Below are 19,531 nucleotides of genomic sequence, written 5' to 3' on the forward strand. Positions count from 1 at the left end.
ATCTGTGTAGCTTTCATCCATTGAGCAAAATCAGATTTCTGTATGCAAAGATGATCCCCCCCCCCCCCTTTCCTTGGATTCTTTATGTTCCTTGATCTGGCTGTGAGAATATGAGGGCACTTCAAAAGCTCATGAAAAAATGGAATTAAACGATAGGTTTCTTGGGGTAGGCACTGTGGTGTAGCAGGTACAGATACTGCCTGCAGTGCTGGTATCCCAGTTCGAGTCCTGGCTGCTCCACTTCCAATCCAGCTCTCGACTATGCCTGGGAAAGTAGTGGAAGATGGCCCCAGTGCTTGGGTTCCTGCACCCACATGGGAGACCCAGAAGAAGCTCCTGGCTCCTGGCTTCAGCCTGGCACAGCCTCTGCCTTTGTGGCCTTTTGGGAAGTGAGTCACTGGATGGAAGATTTTCTCACTCTCTGTGCCTCCCTCTGCCTTTCTATAACTCTGCCTTTCAAATATATAGTAAATAAAACCTTAAAACAAACAAACAAAAAAAAACTTTGAAGAAAAGATAAGTTTCTTCAAATGCAAAAATATTTAAATTCATGCATAGTTTTTTCATAATACATATTTTCAGTGAAGCTTTTGAAGATCCTGTTAATGCATGGATTTCACATATTTTGCACCAAAACCAAACTGATCTGTTAATTCTATTTTCCATATACTTTTTGAAGTGTCCTCCTATATTTTGGATAAGGAAAGCATCCCTTGCCTTGAATCAAAAAATTTCGTGGTCCCTCCCTGGGATGTAAGGCAGCTCTGTTTTCCTCATCTAATTCTCCTTCACTCTGGTGCCTGAGCGGCAAACCCGGCAAACCCGTAGCCCTGTGACAACCTCCCATAATTCAGAAACTTGTCCTCAGGTGGAGACGGCCAGATGTGCAGTTTGCTCAGGAGGAAAGCAGGCTCCTCTACCCTGGAGGAGGACACATCTGCTGCTGTTCATGGAGCCTGGGCAGCTGTGGGCAGCTGCGGCCACTGCCTGCTTTTCGGGACGAGTGTGCTGGGTTCCATTGTGGCCTGATGAGGCTGGGCAGGTGGTGGGCTCTGGGGAGGCCTCACAGAAAGGACACTGTCATTGATTTCCTTCCCAGAGATGTTAATGAGTGGGCAACGGCAGGGCAGGGTGGGGCTGCTGGGGTCAGAGCATCTGTTAATGAGCTGTTCTTTGATTGCCTCCAATGGCCCCAAAGGCTCCTTAGACTGCAAATCAAGGAGAGATTGAGTAGCTTTCTAGGCTGCATCATTCTAGCAGAGAGCATTCTCTGTCTTAGCACTTTTTCTTAATTACCCTGGGAATTCGAGTCCGTGTGGGACGACAGTTTCCCAGTGCAGGGGAAGAGTGCTGGTGTGAAAGGGCTGTGGGTTTTGGATGAATTTCTTAATTTAAAGGGGATTGAGAAAGCAGACTTACGCGCTAAGGTGGATACAGATTGCTTGCGCTGTCTGGGTAATGTAGGTCACCAAGCTCCCCAGTTTCTAGGAGCCGCAAATATCAGGCAGAGCAGGGTCCCCCTAGCTGGAGCAAACACTGGGGACCTTTGAGCTGGGAGGGATCCTTGTCAATGATCTGTGGATTTAAGGAGTGTCTCATCTGCCTGGCAGGGCAGCCCGCCCCTTCCGGCTGCCGCCTGCTTCCCACCCCCTCTGCGGACCCAGTCCTTGCCACCGTCGGGGTGGGGGTGGTGGTGGTGGTGGTGGTCCTGGAAGCCCGGACCCTTTCTGAGGAATGTGGAATGGCTTCAGTAACAGAGAGGCATCCCTTTGATAACCTGGCGTTGGCTGCCCCTGCTGTCTTCGTGCGCGTGTTTACCTGGATCTCTTTCTTCCCACCCTCTCCTGCCTTTAAAAGCCAGTGCTGGCTCGGGCTCCCTGGGTTTGCAGCTTCAGCCCCAGCCCAACTCCAGCCTCCCTGGACTCCCTGGAGCAATGTGCTGTGCGGGCTTCTCTGGCCTGGTAGCAGGTTGGTGATGGAGAGGTACTGGATGCAAGTGTACCTCCAGCAGCAGGGGCCATGGAGGGCATCCCTGTCCCTTCCTGGGAAACCCAAAGACAAAGAAAGCTGCCAAACACCATGGGCCTAGGATTCGGACATCCCCATGGGGAGCTCTGATGCTGATGGCTCCTGCACTCAGCTCCTCTCCCATCACCTACCTCCTACTCCTCTCTGATTGCTCCCCGACCACCACCCCCAGCCCTGACCTTTGGCCAAGCGCCAATGCTGCACCCCTTCTTGGCCAAGTGGACAACCTGGATGTTGGGGGGAAACTTCCATTCTGAGGAGCTTGTCCAGGAACATCATTTACAGCTCCTATCTTCTCCCCAACAGCCCAGACCCTGGGACTGTAGGCAGGGCCAAGCTGCCACCGCCAAGGCACCTCACTTTTACAAGGAGGGAGATAGATGGGCTTGTCACAGTGGCTTCCTCTCCTCAATTCAAGCACCCCAAAGGAAGCTCAGGCTTCCCTGAGACCCTGTGCATTCAGGCCCAGCTTGATCCAGGTCTGGAGCAGGCCTGGCCGCTCCCAAAGCAACTGAGTTCGCAGGTCAGGCCCCTTCCTCCAAGGCAGCGCAGAGACACAGCTGGAAGAAGGACAATTAGCCAGCGGCCGCCTGGGCCATAAAAACGCAGGAAGCGGCCACCATGGGGCGGAGGGAATGGCTGTCCCTAATAAAGCGATTGTTCCTAAGAATGTGTGCATTCCGAAGACGCAGGCTGGAGCCTCAGCCAGGGTTGCCAGAGCTCAGGCCTGGGGGGCTGGGGCGGGGGGTGTCTCCAGAGATGGGAGGGGGAGATGTTGGCTAGATCAAAAGTTCTTGGTCCCCACCACTTACCTGCCCACATTCCTGTTCCATCAGGACTGCGGACACCCCCACTCCCTTTCTCCTCTCCCTTCGATGGTGTGGATTCCATAATGGGACCTGGGGTTCATTTCTGCTTTTATTTCTAAGGAAACCGAGATGGCACTCGGCTGTTCTTGCCAGGCCCCGGGCGTTGGGGGGGGGGGCAGAACACCTAGGATCAGCTGGGGTCTCCTGTCTCCTGAGTGCACAGTCTCTTGAGCTCCTTGGCTCTCGTGAATCCTGAAATTTCTAATTTGAAAACCACCTTCCTTGCAAAATGCCAGGGGTGGGAGGAACCAGAAAGCCGAGTTTCCGCAGCCCTAGGCCACTATGATGGCGCGGTGGCCGGTCTGCACTGGCGGACTGGTGGCTGTCATACGTAAAAAGAAATGGCTCACAGCACCTGGGTTGTGCTCAATCCTGGGAGGCCTGGGGACACTGGGAGATAAAGAGCGCTGGAGAACACTCCCCGAGCTGACAAGTGGAGGCGGCGGTGACACGTATCCAAGGGAAGCGCTGGACAATGAAAACCGACAAGTGCAGGTCTCCAAGAGCGTGACGAGCGCGCGCGTGGTACCGGAGCACGCAACGCCGCCGGTTCCGCTGCGCAACCCACGCCCGGCAGCCGCCGGCCCGGCGTCTGAGGCTGGCGGCGTCGACTGCGCCTGGCAGGACAGGCGGCGAGATTCTACTCCTCCCAAACCAAGACGGACGCCGGCGGAAGCCGACCTCTCCGCCTTGGCGCTCCCGGCCTGGCCCCGAAGCTTGGATCCCGATGGGGGCCACTTCCAGCCCCCTGGGTCCCCTGGGCACAGCTCTCCAATAACCAAGAGGGGTGGTTTCCTCAATCTTTGCCCATTGGAAGGTCTCATTAGCAACAATTCATCATTATTAATGGCCGTCCTATCCTGCCAGAGATGCAAAACAAATTTCTTGGGAGAACGTTTTACTTGGTAAAGGAGAAAATGCTTCAGGACATAGGAATGCTGTGAGACATAGAATACCTGGCCATGCATTCGCAGAAATTCCAGACTCCCCTCTCTGATTTAAAACCAGCTCCCTAAATATAAGACGACACAGAAGTATGGCTCGCTGAATTTTCACAAACGGAACACCATGCAAGGTGCGCGCACCTGGCCCATCCCTGCAATCCCCTCCTGTTCTCCAGTGACTGCCTTCCAGAGTCACCCCTCTGTCATATCTACCCCGTGCTTTTGTAGTTAAAACTGTAAATTCTTGAATGGAGATATGTTGGGAATAAACTGACTTCCTGTAACCCAAACGCCAGGTGTCAGATGAGTTCTGAGTTCGGACTTTATTTATCTTCTGCGGAAGGTGAGCGATTTCCTTGAGCGAGAAAAAGAAAATGTTCGGCTGTGAGGGTGATCTGCTGGCCCGGGCAGCAGGGTGGGAAAGACGGGCCCTTTCCTTAGGTCCACCCCTTGGTTGATCAGAAACGGTGTCATCAAAGCAGTAGCTTCCCTTTCTCTCTTTGGAACAGAGCGAGTTTTCTTGACCGCCCTCTTCCTAGCTAAAGCATAAACAGGACTGCTTCTACCTCGGAGCCCAGATTCCCACAAAGATAGCTCCCCCCCCCAGCCCCGCCCGCCCCGTCTTTTGCAAGTCTCTTGGTTTCATTCTTTGAACCTGTGATTGGAGGTTAAAGGTGCACCAGGTTGGAAGGAGGAAGCTCTTAACAATAAAGGTTTGAATATTTAGCTGTGATCAGGTCGCTACCCTCTCGCGAGCTCGCCCCCCCCCTTTATCTTTTAAAATGCAAATCGTGGTTCTGGGGGTTGTGCGCCGTGTGCGCGCTGCGCCTCGACGTCTCCAGCCATTGGTGTCTGTGTCATTACTAATAGCGTCTTGTAAACACTCGTTAATCACGTAAGGTCTCCGGCCCGGGGCTCCGCACGCCAGCCTGTGGCGGGTCTTCCCCGCCTCTGCCGCCCAGTGGGAAGGCGGTGGGAGGAAAGAAGGAAGAAAGGGAGGGAAGGAGGGAGGAGGCAGGTCAGAGGGAGGGAGGGACCGCCTCAGAGGCAGAGGCGCCGTGAGGAGCCAGCGGAGCACCGCAGGCTGGGGCGCAGCCAACGCTGCTCCCCGCACCCCCTCGCCCCTTCTCCTGCTCGCGCCCCCGGCAGCCTCCAGCGTCTGTCTCCAGGCAGCATGGTGAGGTGTGCTCTCGGGCCCTCGCCACCATGTACGTGAGCTACCTCCTGGACAAGGACGTGAGCATGTACCCCAGCTCCGTGCGCCACTCGGGCAGCCTCAACCTGGCGCCGCAGAACTTCGTCAGCCCCCCGCAGTACCCGGACTACGGCGGCTACCACGTGGCGGCCGCGGCTGCAGCCGCGGCGAACTTGGACAGCGCGCAGTCCCCGGGGCCGTCCTGGCCGACCGCGTACGGCGCCCCGCTCCGCGAGGACTGGAACGGCTATGCGCCGGGGGGTGCCGCGGCCGCCGCCAACGCCGTCGCGCACGGCCTCAACGGGGGCTCGCCGGCCGCCGCCATGGGCTACAGCAGCCCCGCCGACTACCACCCGCATCACCACCCGCACCACCACCCGCACCACCCGGCCGCCGCGCCTTCCTGCGCCTCCGGGTTGCTGCAAACGCTCAACCCTGGCCCGCCCGGGCCCCCAGCTACCGCTGCCGCCGAGCAGCTGTCCCCCGGCGGGCAGCGGCGGAACCTGTGCGAGTGGATGCGGAAGCCGGCGCAGCCGTCCCTTGGAAGCCAAGGTAAGCAGCAGCAGCGCCCCACGGGAGGGCCTTGGGAAGCTAGGGCTTGGCTGCCGTGCGTCCGGGGCGCGCACAGGGACATCCGGGACTGTCTGGAAGCCCCACGCCAGGACGGGCGAGGCGGGGTAGGGACCCAATTCAGGGGGCTCTCGCCCCGCGGGACTGGACTGGCTATTGCGCCCGGCAGTGAATATTTTGGGTCTCACACACCGTGTTCAGTTTAGGGCAGAGGAAAGCCCCCTCCCCCCATTTTCCAATGGTTTCTCCTTCCCAACTTGAGGACACCGTCGGGAGGCGCCCAGGGAATGTCGGCCCGCTTATGGTTGGACCCAGGCAGCATCGTTTCCTCCACGCCGGCTGCCGGCTGCACTCCGTGCGCAGCTCCCCGGTCGCCAAGGATAGGAGCCTCGGACGCCCCCCGCCCCCGACCACGTCCAGACCGTTTCTTCCCGCGCGCTCTCCTGTCCCATCTGGGCCATCCAAACAGTGGTGGCCAGCGAGGCTGAGCCTGGGCCCGGGTTCAGGCATTCGGGTCAATTCAAGGGATCGGAGCACAACCATCCAAGAGACCGCGGGAAGAAAGCTGCAGTCACTGGAAGGAAGGTGCCAGTCCCGGGGCCGAGGGGAAGGAGGCGCGCCCCTGTCTCTGAACCTTTGATCTGGGAAGGGGTCATTTCGGCGACAGCTGGAAGGAGGGCCAGGGACTAGAAGCCGCGGGAGTCCTGGGGCGGCTCCAGACAGGGGTAGTCTCCTGGACCTTCCTTTCGCGGGACTGGAGATGGGGCGTGCATGCAGTTCGGGTCTAGCGGGGACCCCGGGCTTGCGGGGCTGCTCCTTTGGGTACTGGGTTGTGTGTCTAGGGTAGGTGGGTGGGGGAGCAAGCGCGCGTCGGTGTAGTGGGGGCGAATCCTGTTGGTCACCCTCTTTCACACAAGTCTTGGCCCGGCCGCTGCCCTTCCTCTTCGCTCACTGCCCGCCTGCTGGCCCAGCTGGGCCGACGTGCAGGTTATGGCCACTGCGCAGAGGTTTATAGCCAATTACAGCCGTATAAATCAGCGCGCGCGTTGGGGGCTGTCTCCGGCCTCGGCTTCCGCGTAGCTGCGCGCATACTGGGGAGTGTCCCGCCGGCGACTGCGGCCTCCCGTGGGCCCCGGAGCCGCGGCGCGGTCCCTTCCCTGAGAGGAGGCGCTCCCGTCCTAGCGGGGCGCGCACCCAGACTCCAGCTTCCCAAGGCCCCCTTGCGCCTGGTGGGGCCTGCGGGGCTGAAGGGGGGGGAGGAGGGAAGCGGGGAGGCGCGCCGCAGCCACCGGGGCCGCGGGGTCAGCAGAGAGGCGGCTGTGAAGTCCCGCGCCGAGGTGGCGAGTCCGCGGTCGGCGCGGGGCCCTTGTGATGTTAATGTGGGGAGGCCGCGGCCCGCGGCCCGGAGCCCGGCTCCTCTGCGCAGCGTCATCTGTCAAGGGGCGGAGCGGGGGTCCGCGGCCCGGCCGGCTTTGATATACACCTTCCCAGCCCTGCCATTGTCTCTTTTAGGGCCCGGAAAGAGGGTGGTGACTTTCGCAGTCAATAATGAATTCTGACATGTCCCTCTCATCCCACCTCCCATTCAGCGCCCTCCTTGGTTCCCAGGGGGTGAGGGGCGCCTCCAGGGGACAGGAGAGCGCGCGGGCCGCTGAGCGCACCGGGTCCCCGCCGCCGCCGCCTCCCCCGCGCCTGCCCCGTACGCTGAAAAAGCAGCACCCGAGCGAAAGGCGGCTCCGAGGCACCCGAAGTCCAGCGTCGCTCCCGGGGGTTGGGCTGCGCCCACTCCCCGTCCCTGGAGGTGTCTCTTTGGGCTCCAGCACCACCCTGCCCTATGCTAGATGCGTGGCCTGGTCCGAGCCTCCGTTTCCCAGGCCGCGAAGAGGAGCGAGTGGGTTTCGACGTTGTCGCGGGTGAACGCGGCCCCCGGCACAAGACTCCCGGGACGCCCGTGGCTCGCACGGTAGTTGCCGGCGCTGGGTCGCGGCCGCGGAGCGCATTCAAATGCGCCCGCCGGGCCGTGTTTATGTTAATGCGCCTGGCGGGGAGGGGGATGAAAGCGGGGCCCGCCATTTGCTCAGTAGTGGTAATTCAAACAGAATGCGGTTGTTATTAAGGCATTGAAAGGGCTTTTCTTTGATAAGATCGCCTTGTCCTGCATTGTTTGCGGCTGTGTTCCCCTTTCAGCGGCTCGGGGGAGCTCCCTCTGATCCGCCAGTATCTTCCCAGGGCGCTTTTGTTGTGGTTTGCAAAGGGTTTTACCTGAACAAAGTCGGCCCGCGGGGCATTAAACACCTCCAGGCGGCTCCCAGCCCCTTCAGATCTTCCTGTGGGACTGGGCACTGGGCGATTGAACCTGTTCAGCTTCAAGAAGCCCCCGACCTGGGGCTGCCCCTCCGCCAAGGGCTGACCTGGGACAGACCTCGGTGGAGTCGCCGGGCTGGGGCCTGCTGTTCCAACAACGAGGATACTATTTGTCAAGGCCCTTCAGTAAAACAATCAATCCAAGCTTTAATATGTTGACTCAATCCAATGAGCCTAGATCACTGGTCAGGATAGCTCCAGCGGGGTTTGCGGCAGGAATAAATGGAGGATTAAAAAAGAAAAAGTGTCAGATCGTAAACCTGGCTAGAGCAGGTATAAAGAATCCCCAACAGGTGGGGACTTCCAGCCCTCAGCTCCGAATTTCACCCCATGGGCCTGCTGTGCCTGGGCGATGGTTCAGCGGCTGACCTATCAGCACCTGCGCCCTGCTTTCCACAAACACAAGAGTACACCCTCGCTTTGTGCCCCTGGAGGGATAGCCATGAGCCCAGAGCTTTGGGGGGGCCAGCTGTCACCTCTGGGAGGCCTGGAGCTCTGACCACTCCCCCTCCTGCCCCTCTCCCTTGGTGCTAAACATATTTCAGTGCTGACTGGTTTACCAAAGAGGTGGCTGAGTTGTGCCGGCTTCTATGTATGAGGTTTTGGTTTCTCTTCGATTTTAAAAACCACTTAACCTCAAGGTCAGTTTATTGGCCCTCACTAGCCTCACACCCTCCCCCCAACCAGGACCCTTTGGGGGGTCTTGTCAGACTTGGCAGGAACCGGCCAAACCCAGGCCCCCCAGGGCGGTGGAGGAAGAGAAACGGCCTCTGGGTTAGGGAGGTTTGTCATTACCCATGACTGATGGGCTGCCTTGTAGTTCTCAGCTCTAACTTCTCCTTCCTCCTCCACAGTGAAAACCAGGACGAAAGACAAATACCGCGTGGTGTACACAGACCACCAGCGGCTGGAGCTGGAGAAGGAGTTTCACTACAGCCGCTACATCACCATCCGCAGGAAAGCCGAGCTGGCGGCCACGCTGGGGCTCTCTGAGAGACAGGTGGGGACCGCCCTGCTCCCCGGGCAAGGCCTGCTGGGGACGGTCACAAAGCCTGACCCCAGCCCGCAGCTGACTGCAAGAGAACTTGCCAGTGGAGCATTTTCCAAATGTCCCTATCTCCGGTTGCCTTTTTTTGATGTTATGGAAACTTTATTTATTTAGTGTTTTAGAAAGTACGAGAGAAAGCCCAGAGCGTTATTGGCATTCTATTCAGGTAGGGTATTTTGTTGTTGTTGTTATTTCTGGAAAAATGAGTAGGAAATATAGCAAAAATAGGAGGAAAATAAAACATAAAAATCTCTGCCCCTGCTCACAGAAAGGGGGGGGGGGCTAGCTGGCAGCCAGGAAGCTCCACCTTAAATGTCGCTCTCAGCTCCAAGGTGAGGAATATCATACTTCTGGTTAGACTGGAAGAGCCAAACGTTGTCATCAGAGGGCCACGAAGCGCTGTGTCTGCTTGCTTGGGTCCACAGGGCAGGGCAGTTTCTGTTTTCCTTGGTTCTGAGGTTCCGGTAAAGACGCAGATAAAGGTTATTCTAGAAAGAATCGTGTAGAGCAAGGAAGAGTTACGCCTGGGGCGGCTCTGGTGGCCAGCTGTTACGGGGTATCCCTGGGAAGCTTCTAGAAGGGCAAGGAGCCCTTAGCTGGCACCAGCGGCTGCCTCCTGGTCCTCTTTCTCCTCACACCTTCTCCACCTGTCCGTTTCTAGGTGAAAATCTGGTTTCAGAACCGCAGAGCCAAGGAAAGGAAAATCAACAAGAAGAAGTTGCAGCAACAGCAGCAGCAGCAGCAGCAGCCGCCGCCGCCGCCGCCCCCACAGCAGCCGCCCCCGCCTCAGCCAGGTCCTCTGCGGAGCGTCCCGGAGCCCCTGAGCCCCGTGCCTTCCCTGCAAGGCTCCGTGCCTGGCTCGGTGCCCGGGGTCCTGGGGCCGGCCGCGGGCGTGTTGAACCCCACTGTCACCCAGTGAGCGGCAGAGCAGTTCCAGGCTGAGCCGTGAGGGGCGTGGACTCTGCTGGAATCCTGAGATGAGACCCCCTTCCCCGGCACCCACAATCCGCACAGCTGCAAACCTGGCCCTCGGAGGGAAAGCGAAGGGCCGAGAGGAAAGACGGTGGTGGGCCTGGGGGACTCGAGGAAGCCGCCTTTTAGATTTTCACGTGTCCAGTCTGGCTCTGACCCCGTGAGGAGACAGGAAATGACCGCTGGAGCTTCTTCCGGTACTGGCAGAAGCATTGGCTGGACTGTCTACACCGACCAGGCTCTGGGACCCCTCTTCCCTAGTTCCTCGCCCCCCAAGATCTGCAGGCTGCGTCTCCGGTGGGAGCTGAGGCGGCGAGAGCCAGCGAGCGAGCTAGCGAGAGAGCGAGCGCGCCAGCTCGGCATCGCAGCCCTGGGAGCCGAGATGTCTGTCGCCTGCTCTCGGCTGGCCGAGGGAGGACCACCTGGCCCTCCTGCCTCGAGGGCAGGCAAGATTGACACTGCAGGAGCCAGAGGCGGCTGAGATAGGACGCTGGCCGGGCCAAGGACTGCAGAACCCGCGAGGCGGCCTGTCCTGGCTGGCGTGCGGTGCGAGGGGGTGGTCGTGGGACTCCAAGGCGCGCTCCCGCCGGGCCTTGTTTAGAAAGCCTGTCACCAGAGCTTTCTCCGGGCTGAATGTATGTCAGTGCCATAAATGCCAGAGCCAGCCTGGACTTCCTGTCATTTCCACAATCTCGCGGCTGAGGAAGCCAGGGCAGTTGCTGCGGCCGCCGCCACCGCTGCTGTTCGGGGCGTGAGTCTACGAATCGTCCCAGCCAGTGTTCCAAGGGCCTCTGGATCCATGGGGGGAGAGAAGTGGTGAAGGAAGTTGGGGGGGGGGGGCGGTGAATCTGAACAACACGGTCGAATGTTTTCTAAAAAGAGATAAAGGAGCTCTCCAGATTGTAGATTCTGTAGTCACCGTCTTCAGATTTTGCCTGGAATTATGATTTTTTTTTTTTAAAAGGAATGACATAGCTTCTCCGCTTGCAAAGATATAATTAGAAACCTCAGGGAGGGAGGTGGCGAAGGTTATCTGGACAGCCGTGTAACCCACCCCCTCACCCCCACCCCCCGTCAGAAGCCCGAGGGAGCAAGAGACCTGCCCTACCCCCAAGCCTGGGCCCAGCCTCGGACTGTGGAATGCGTGGTTCTCCTGGGGGTGCCTTTGGCAAAATGCACATCTGAATGGTCAGCTGCTCACCAGCTGCTGCGGACTGGGGCGGGAGTTGGGGGCGAGAGGGCCGCCTCGAGGCGTCTCATCCAGCAGTTCCAGTCCCCCAGTGACCCCTCACCCCGAAGGATGCTCAGATATAAGATTGAATACAAACAATTTCTTCTGCTTTCCCGAGGTAACATCCCCCACGAATCGCTGCGCATTGCTAGAGCGGCCCTTCGCCCTCCACACTCCTTTCTGCCTCTCTCCCGCGCCCCGCAGAGGAGGGTCCAAGAGATGGCCCAGAAGTGGGCAGTGCCGGGTCTCATCGTCTGACCGGGCCGCCCTCCTCCAAGCTTTGCCCTCCATCTTAGGGTCCTCCCAAGCCCACATCAGCGCCTCCACGAGGGGCAGAGGTGGCTCCAGGGCTGCCGGGGAGGACGAACGGAGCGGGGAGACAGCAGGAGGCGCTCAAGTCTCCCCGAGTCCACGGCCCTTCCGGGTGGCGGATTCTGCCCCAGGATTGAGAAAGGGGCCCTTGGAGGCCGGGGCCGCGGACGCCTTGGCCTGAGAGCAGAGGGAGGGGCCCGGGGCTGCCACGCGGGGGAAGCCGTGTTGGCGTCCACTGGGCGAGAGGTTCCGCCTCGGGTCTGGGGCAATCCCAGCTGTCCCCCCACCCCCAGGGCTGCGGGCGCGGGCCCCGCGCCCTGGCCGCGCCCACATGCCCGCCCCCTGGCCGCTGGCGCGGTTGCTATGCGTTGCCGTGAAACGCCTGTCAATAAACCCTGTTTGGACAGTGGAGCAAGAGCACAAGGGTTGTTTGCTTAGTGGTTAGAGGTTCAAAAGTCGGCATTGTCCCGCTGCAAGCGATTACAAGTCCTTCCCCTTCCCGGGGCTCGGCCCCCTTGCGCGAGGGTCGGGGGGCCAAGGAGGGGCGCTCGGCCTCTCTGAAATGCAAGTCCCCGGCTTGCGGCTGCGGGCGCCTGCCCAGCCGCCCGGGTCACGGCCCAGGCGCAGAAATCAGGGCCCACCCTGGCGAACTGGGTCACTGAGCCTCGACGCCGAGACAACCGTGGCACCTTCGGAGCGAGACGGAGGCGACACGGGACCTGGAGGGAGCGGTTTGACCTGCTCGTGGGCGCCAGAAATTACTGAGGACCCGGTGGCTTGGAGGCTCCGAGGTGCGGATGGGCGCCCCCGGGGTCGCACTGCGCTCAGGGCGCGCCGCCATCGGCTTCGGCCGCCAGGGGTCGCGCGCGCTCTGAGACGAACTGGAGCCTGGGCGCGCGCTCCGGGAAAGGCCCCAGTGCTAGACCGGCTGCAAGGTACAAGCTCCGGCGCCTGTCCCCATCCCGCTGTTCCCAAACTAGGGCACCGCGAGATTTCCCTGCGTCGGCCTTGGTCTAGTTGAAACCAAGCTCAAACTAATTCAGGTACTGGAGATTCTCGGATCTGGTGACAGACAAAGCCAACCTAGGGGACAGTCTATCGTTCTTAAAAGGGTCTTTTTGTTCAAGGCCTTGTCTTTTCTTTCTTTTTTTTTTAAAAGATTTATTTTATTTATTTAAAAGAGTTACAGAGAGAGGTAGAGACACACACAGAGAGAGAGGTCTTCCATCTGCTGATTCACTCCCCAGATGGCCGCAACGGCTGGAGCTGTGCTGATCCGAAGCCAGGAGCCAGGAGCTATTTCTGGGTCTCCCACGTGGGTGCAGGGGCCCAAGCACTTGGGCCATCTTCCACTGTTTTCCCAGGCTATAGCAGAGAGCTGGATCAGAAGAGGAGCAGCTGGGACTTGAACCGGTGCCCATATGGGATGCTGGTGCTTCAGGCCAGGGCTTTAACCCACTGAGCCATAGCGCCAGCCCTCTTTCTTTTTTTTTAATATAACGATATGGGCAGGACATTAATATATGGTAACACTAAATTTAGGATCAATACGGAAATAAAATGGATCAGTATTGTGGAATTCATGTCAAAAAAGGCATAGATGGAGGGAAAACAGTCTGAGCCCCCCCCCCCCCAACAACAACTCTTACAGTATTCATCCAATGAAGCTGACAAGATGGCCTGTTAAGGAAAGTAATGGAAAGTTCCAACAGCTTTCGCTTTTTCTAGTGGTATCTTGTAAGATGCGGATATTAACTAAGAGAAGGATCTTCTATAGCAGTCTATATAGCAGCAAAGATATTAGTGCTGTGGTTATCGGAACCATTCAAGAGAAAGTGTAGCAAGCTGAAAGGAAGGCAAAGGTTATAGATTTGGGTCTTGTTTTAGAAACAGGCTGCTATCTATCAGCTCAGCTGACCTAGGGGACATCACAGCCCGGGAGCCAAGCTTCCTCCTCTGTGGCATGGGGATCAGATGGGATAATGGTAGTGAACGCATCTTTACAGCCCACTGCTGTAGACTTCAGCCATGACATGAACTGCTTTTTATCAGGAACCATCTTCTGCAAAGCCCTCCAGGGGCCTGACAAAGAACCTTTGACAGGGTGATTTCCCCATCATGAAATGATAATTCCTTCCCAGAATTTTTTTTTTTCTATTGTATTCAGCTTTGCTTACTTTGTCCAAATAGCTTCAAGTCTGGGGTCTCTTGATTTCTACCATAGCCAGTTGGAGGTGTACTCAGGAGGATCAGGATTAGTTGAGAGCGTTCTTAGCCATTGTCTTCTAGTGTGTAGGTACATTTTTAGCGCAAAAGGAACAGGGAAATAAATACTCTTAACTAAGTGGCATTAAAAGTTTATTTGAAACAATTTACCTTCCAGAATCCTGATATTCTGCACTCTTCCCAAGAGGCTGCTGTGGTTTTGATTCCTTTAAGTCTGATTCACCCCAAGAAGTCACTTTAAGGCATACATTTGACTCTAGTTCTTACGATTGAAACTGTAGAACAGATCATGTGTTGAATTGATTTTGCTTTGGAGGACAAGCAAGCATAGCAACATTATGTAGATCAACTTGAAAATATTTAAAACCAGTATTTGAATTATACCTGGATTATACATATTTCCAACACCTCTCTCCCACAACTCTTTTTTTCTTTTTATAGATTTATTTATTTTATTTGAAAGTCAGAGTTACACACACAGAGAGAGAAGGACAGGCAGAGAGAGAAGTCTTCCATCCACTGGTTCACTTCCCAATTGGCCACTGTGCTGATCCAAAGCCAGAAGCCAGGAGCCAGGAGCTTCTTCCAGGTCTCCCACAACTCTTACATTCAGTCATTTTCCTGTTTATATTTTTTTGCCTCCTGCTTCTGCTATAATTTTAGGAGACCAACCAGATTTTAGTGGTACCTGTGGGATCAGCTGCATGATTCAGGCCCAAAGCAATCACTTCTTTCCTTAGCCACAAACCAGAGGGAACACATTATGCTTCTTATATTATGACTTTTCTGGAAGCCTATAAAATTGTAAGTAGGAAAAAAACCCCTCACATTCCAAATAAACCCAAATCTTCCAGTTCCAGAGATTGTACCAACATTTACCTTGACGCTCTCGGAGGGCAGGGGCAAGTACCTAGGTGACCTTTGGCTCCCATGTCCTGGAACCCAAACATGACATTTGTTTTAACAACAGCTTTTCCAAATTGGAATCTGTCATTAACCGCAGTAGATGCTGATATTATCAACAGAATTGTCAAGCCCCAAGTTGAATGACCAGCTTGTTCTTCTTTCTGCAGGATTCCGGTAATTCTGCGCTAGAGATCTGGCTCATAAATCAGTTGTGATCTATGAAGAAGGCTTCCCTGAGATGAAACAGTTACCGACTCATTCTTTCTCATGCACACATTTATTCAGAAAGTCATAATGCAGGTCATGTACCATGTCCATGTGTCCAGTATTTAAGAGGAAGTGGGAGTCCGGGGTATTTCATACATTTTAACATTTGAGTTTTAACTCCCAGGGAAGAGATTCTTTTCTAATTGTTCAGGTTATCTTGAAACTTCAGGATTGATAGTCTGCTCTCATCACACTTGTTATCTGCAGTATGCCAATAATAGGTTTTATACAAGTGGTAGCTGATAAATTCCTCCTCAACCTCAATAAAGCAAACAATGAAAAACAATGTAGCAGCTAAAGTTATTGTAGTACAAACACACAAAGCTTGTTGTGTGCCACTTACATAATTTTAGTTTATTGATGATTAATAGAATTAGCAACAAGGATTAAGTACTGAAACCACAAAGCCGAAATTGTTAAAAAAAAAAAAAAAGACCTGGGCAGATTCTGTTTTTCTATTTGTGAGAGATGCTACTATTGTTCTTTCGCTTTGGGCATCTACAGTTTTTAAAACAGCAATCATAACAGAATTCAGCAGGATTATATTCTATTTTCAGTACTCATTCCATCTTCCCTCCACTTTTCCGGAGAGAATTATGTTAGGGTATATGTGAATTGGCAGACACAGCGGAGAGACAAAAGACCAGTGTCCAATAAACAGCAGCTTGAGAACATGCAGGAATAACAGGCAGATTAACTGAAGCCCACACAGAAAAGACAAAACCTTTTTTTTTTTTCCTCAAGCCAATTCACTAAAAATAACACACATGTAAGACAGGTCTTTGGAACAGCATTTAGGACACCTGCATCCCCTGGGAGAGTGCCTGGGTCTCAGCTCTGGCTCCACTTCTGAGTTCTTCTTGCAGATGTACACCCTGGGAGGAGCAGGTGCTGGCCTGAATACCTGGGTTCCTGCCACCCACGTGGGAGACCTGGATTGGGTCCCGGCTCCTAGTTTTGGCCTAGCTGTAGGTGATGTTTGGACAGTGAACCAGGAAATGGAAGATCTCTGTCCCTGCTTTTCAAATAAAGTGAAAAATAAGCTAAAAAAAAATTTGAACGCGTATTTTAGAAATTCACATTCTAATGGTTGTCACTTGCTACTATTTATCATTTGCATCATGTATCCATGAATGGAAAACGATCATATTTATACTTCCAGGTGTCCGCTAACGACATATTGTAACACACGCAGCACGTTAGACATTGATTCAGATCCTGCAATCTGGAGGTGGAGGTCCTCAGGCAGGGTGAGGGGTCTCCAAACCCGACAACCCGCATTTCTTCTCCAGCGCCAGAGTTTGGAAAGGCATGTCCGGTGTCATGGCTAGCGCTCTGGCTGTTCACCAAATGATCGCGCACATTTTTAGTTGGATTTGGTCTCAGTACACATGAAATCCAGATACTTCCGCAAATCTAAAGCCAGACACAGCAGACAAGAAGCAAGATTCCTCCGCCCAGAACTCTGCGCGTACCGCCATCTCCACCTCAGAGCAACTGCGGTTGGGATTTGAGTCTCTCAGGGATGTAGACAGAAAAATGGAAGAAAACTAGTTCTTCGGTTAGGCCCACATAGCCCAGCCAACCGGAACAGGCCCCGGGGAGGCATTCGGCTAGTATCCAGGCATCTGCGCGCCCGCCCTGGCCCCTTAGAGACCAGATGACTCCGGCAGCCGCGGCCTCGCCCTTCCCCGGGGGCCTGGACGGACGAGTCCCATGGGCTCCCGCCACGCGGCGGCCCAGGCTCCTCCACCTTCCCCAAGGACACCCAGAGCGCACGGCCCCAGCGCCCACTGCCTCTCCAAGCTCCCGGCGGACGCCCTGGCGCAGGCCCGCCTTCCTCTCCCAGCTGGGCCGCGCCGGTGTCAGCCTCGAGGCCCAGGAGGCGGCGCTGGGTCGCCCGAATCCGACGCCCGACGGTCTGTGTCGTCGCCGTCGCCGTCGCCGTCCGGGACTCCCCAGGGAGACCCGGGTCAACTCCCCGAGGGTCGCAGCGAGCTCGGTCGCTTCCGGGACGCAGGGAGCCCCGGGAACGCCTCCTCGCTGCTGCCTGTAGACCCGGAAGTGGCGCCTGGAGATTTCGGGCATTCTTTTTCTTCTTGGGAATAGTTCGCACCGAGCGTCATATAGTTCAACAGGCAGGATTTTTGGCCGGGGCGCACCGGTGAACGCGGAGGCGCGGGACACCTGGACTACGGACCCCCACGGCCAGGCTGGAAGCGCCTTCAGCAGCCGTGGACAGGTTGCTGAGCCGAGCTCCGGTGCGGGCGGCGGCCAGGCCCGAGGGCGTTTATTTTGAAGAGGGAGGACCGCAGGTTCAGCCCGATTGCAGCCGCCGCCTCCACGACCTCCCCGCGTCACGTGCGCCAAGCTCCCGGCAGGCGGCGCTGCTGCTCCGACTGAGCGGGCCGAACCTGCCACCTGCTCAGTGGACTCTGTCCCCCGGCCAGAGGCGGACGCCTGGTGAGGAGCGGGAGCGCAGGGGCAGCCGGCAGTGCGTCGGCCCCGCGGCCCTTCTCTGCCCCCTCGGTGGCTCCCCGGGCCTCCTCGGCGGTGTCACCTCACTCAACAGCTGCGATCGCGCCCAGCCCTTGCCCCCTTGCCCGCCGCTGGCGCTCTGGCGCCTTCCTGTCTCAGCCACCGGAAGGCGCGGTCCTGGCTGAGGCCGCGCGCCACTGAGCCGAGTCGCGTTCATTTCGGGCGGAGATCGGCTGGGTCTGGGAGCTCTGATTTCTCTCAGTCGGCTTCGACGATTAGCAGCTGCTGGAGGGCTGATTACCCCCCACCCCCACCCCGGGGTCCACTTTGGGGTGCGTGGGCGGAATCACTCTTAATATCGTGTCACAGCTAAATCATTTACTCAAGGTGTTCTCTGCCTGCCAGTTCTCGTCCTCGCTTCGCTACCCTTCACTTCCTGCTTGGTGGAGGGAAAGGCCAACTCTTAATAAAGATTAATATTAATAGTCGTGGAAGCGCCTGGCTTCGCGCTTCGCTCTGCGGCCCTTCGCCTCCTTCCCGCCCGCGCCTCCTCCTCGGCTCTCGTTTTTCAGACCGCGGGATGGGCCCTGAGCTTTGGGGTGCGTTCTGGAAACAAGGGCCTGGAGTAGGGGTGCGCGGGCCATGGTCTTTCCGCACCATAGCCTCCCCGCGGGGGTCGTGCCAGCCCCGGCAGTGGCAAAGGTGGAGCGCGCAAGGTAGCGGCGCATAGAGGCGCACCTGCCCGCAAGGGCCTGCAGACTCCGGAGGTGAACGGGGGTGCTGGCAGCCGGGCTGGCAGGAGGCTGCGCGCAGAGCCAACGAAGGCGAGCCGGCCACAATATCTGCCAACCCTGGGGACAATAGGAAGGCCGCACACCAACATTGGGCAAAGACTGGTTACTAGGATCGAAGATACTAGTTCCTAATATGTGTGCAATGGATTCAAGTCTTTCCATGGCATGATCTTGTTTGTTTTAAGCTTTTTTAAAAATTCTTGGTTAATATTTTAGAAATTTTTTTATTTATTCATTTGAAAGGCAGAGTTAAAGAGAGGGAGAGAGAGAGAGAAAGAGAGAGAGAGAGAGAGAGAGATGGAGAGATGGAAAGATGAGAGGGAGAGAGAGAGAGAGAGAGAGTGTGTGTGTCATCCATCCTCTGGTTCACTCCCCAAATGGCTGCAATGGCTGAAGTTGGGCCAATCCAAAGCAAGGAGCCAGGAGCTTCTTCTGGGTCTCCTATATGGGTGCAGGGGCCCAACACTTGGGCCGTATTCCACTGCCTTCCCAGGCCATAGCAGAGAGCTGGATAGGAAGTGGAGCAGCTGGGACTTGAACCAGCGCCCATATGGGATGCTGGTGCTGCAGCTGGCAGCTTTACCTGCTATGCTACAGTGCTGGCCCCAGGCAACACTTTTAAATTTTTTAAAAAATTTATTTCAAAGATCAAAAGATGCAACGGGGGGTGGGCGGTTTGGAAAGAGGAATCTTCGGTTGGCTGGTTCACTGTCCACGTGCCTACAACAGCAGGAGCTGGGCTAGGCAGGGACCCAAATAGTTGAGCTGTGGCCTGTGCACATTAGCAGAAAGCTGAAATCAGGAGCAGAACTGGAACTCAAACTTGGGCTTTCAGTTACGGGATTTGAGATTCCCAAGCATGCCCTTTATTGCTACAGCAAACGTCCACCGCAGAGAATCTTCCAGCTGCTGATTCACTCCCCACGTGCCTGCAACAGCCGGGGCTGGATCAAGATGAAGCCAGGAGTCAGGACCTTCATTTGGGTCTCTCATGTGAGTGGCAGGAACCCAAGCATTTGTGCCATCATCTGCTGTCTCCTGGGCACATAATCAGAATGCTAGATGGGAAGTGGCTCTGATATGGGATGCAGGGGTCCAAAACGGCAGTGTAATTCACTGTGCCATAATGCCCATCCCAGTTCACCCATTTTTAAGGAAAAATAACTTATTTATTTGAAAGACAGATGCAGATAGGCAGAGATCGAGAAAAAGAGGACACTCTCATTTACTGGTTCACTCCCCAAATGCCCACAGTGCAATGCTGGGAGCCAAGAACTCTTGAGCTGTCCTCACTGCCTCTAAGAGTCTGCATTAGCAGGAAGCTGGA

The 19,531-nt window shown here is 56.2% G+C and overlaps 1 protein-coding gene across 1 annotated transcript; it reads left to right on the forward strand.

Moving 5' to 3' along the window:
• The first annotated feature begins 4,759 nt into the window (after positions 1-4,759).
• On the forward strand, positions 4,760-11,965 carry CDX2 (caudal type homeobox 2). Its single transcript, XM_002721423.5, has 3 exons — positions 4,760-5,588; positions 8,825-8,970; positions 9,680-11,965. Exons 1-3 carry the CDS (start codon positions 5,048-5,050, stop codon positions 9,935-9,937), a joined length of 945 nt encoding a protein of 314 aa, XP_002721469.1. The 5' UTR covers positions 4,760-5,047; the 3' UTR covers positions 9,938-11,965.
• Positions 11,966-19,531: the final 7,566 nt, after the last annotated feature.

This window comes from Oryctolagus cuniculus, chromosome 9 (assembly GCF_051225735.1).
Source record: "Oryctolagus cuniculus isolate XC-2025 breed Fujian yellow rabbit chromosome 9, ASM5122573v1, whole genome shotgun sequence".
Lineage (NCBI taxonomy): Eukaryota > Metazoa > Chordata > Mammalia > Lagomorpha > Leporidae > Oryctolagus > Oryctolagus cuniculus.

What these genes read in the sequence shown, in the direction of transcription:
- CDX2 (XM_002721423.5), top strand. Translation starts at nt 5,048, where the DNA reads ATGTACGTGAGCTACCTCCTGGACAAGGACGTGAGCATGTACCCCAGC. An exon ending in GCCGTCCCTTGGAAGCCAAG is followed by an intron (nt 5,589 to 8,824) that starts GTAAGCAGCAGC and finishes CCTCCTCCACAG; the next exon opens with TGAAAACCAGGACGAAAGAC. An exon ending in TGGGGCTCTCTGAGAGACAG is followed by an intron (nt 8,971 to 9,679) that starts GTGGGGACCGCC and finishes GTCCGTTTCTAG; the next exon opens with GTGAAAATCTGGTTTCAGAA.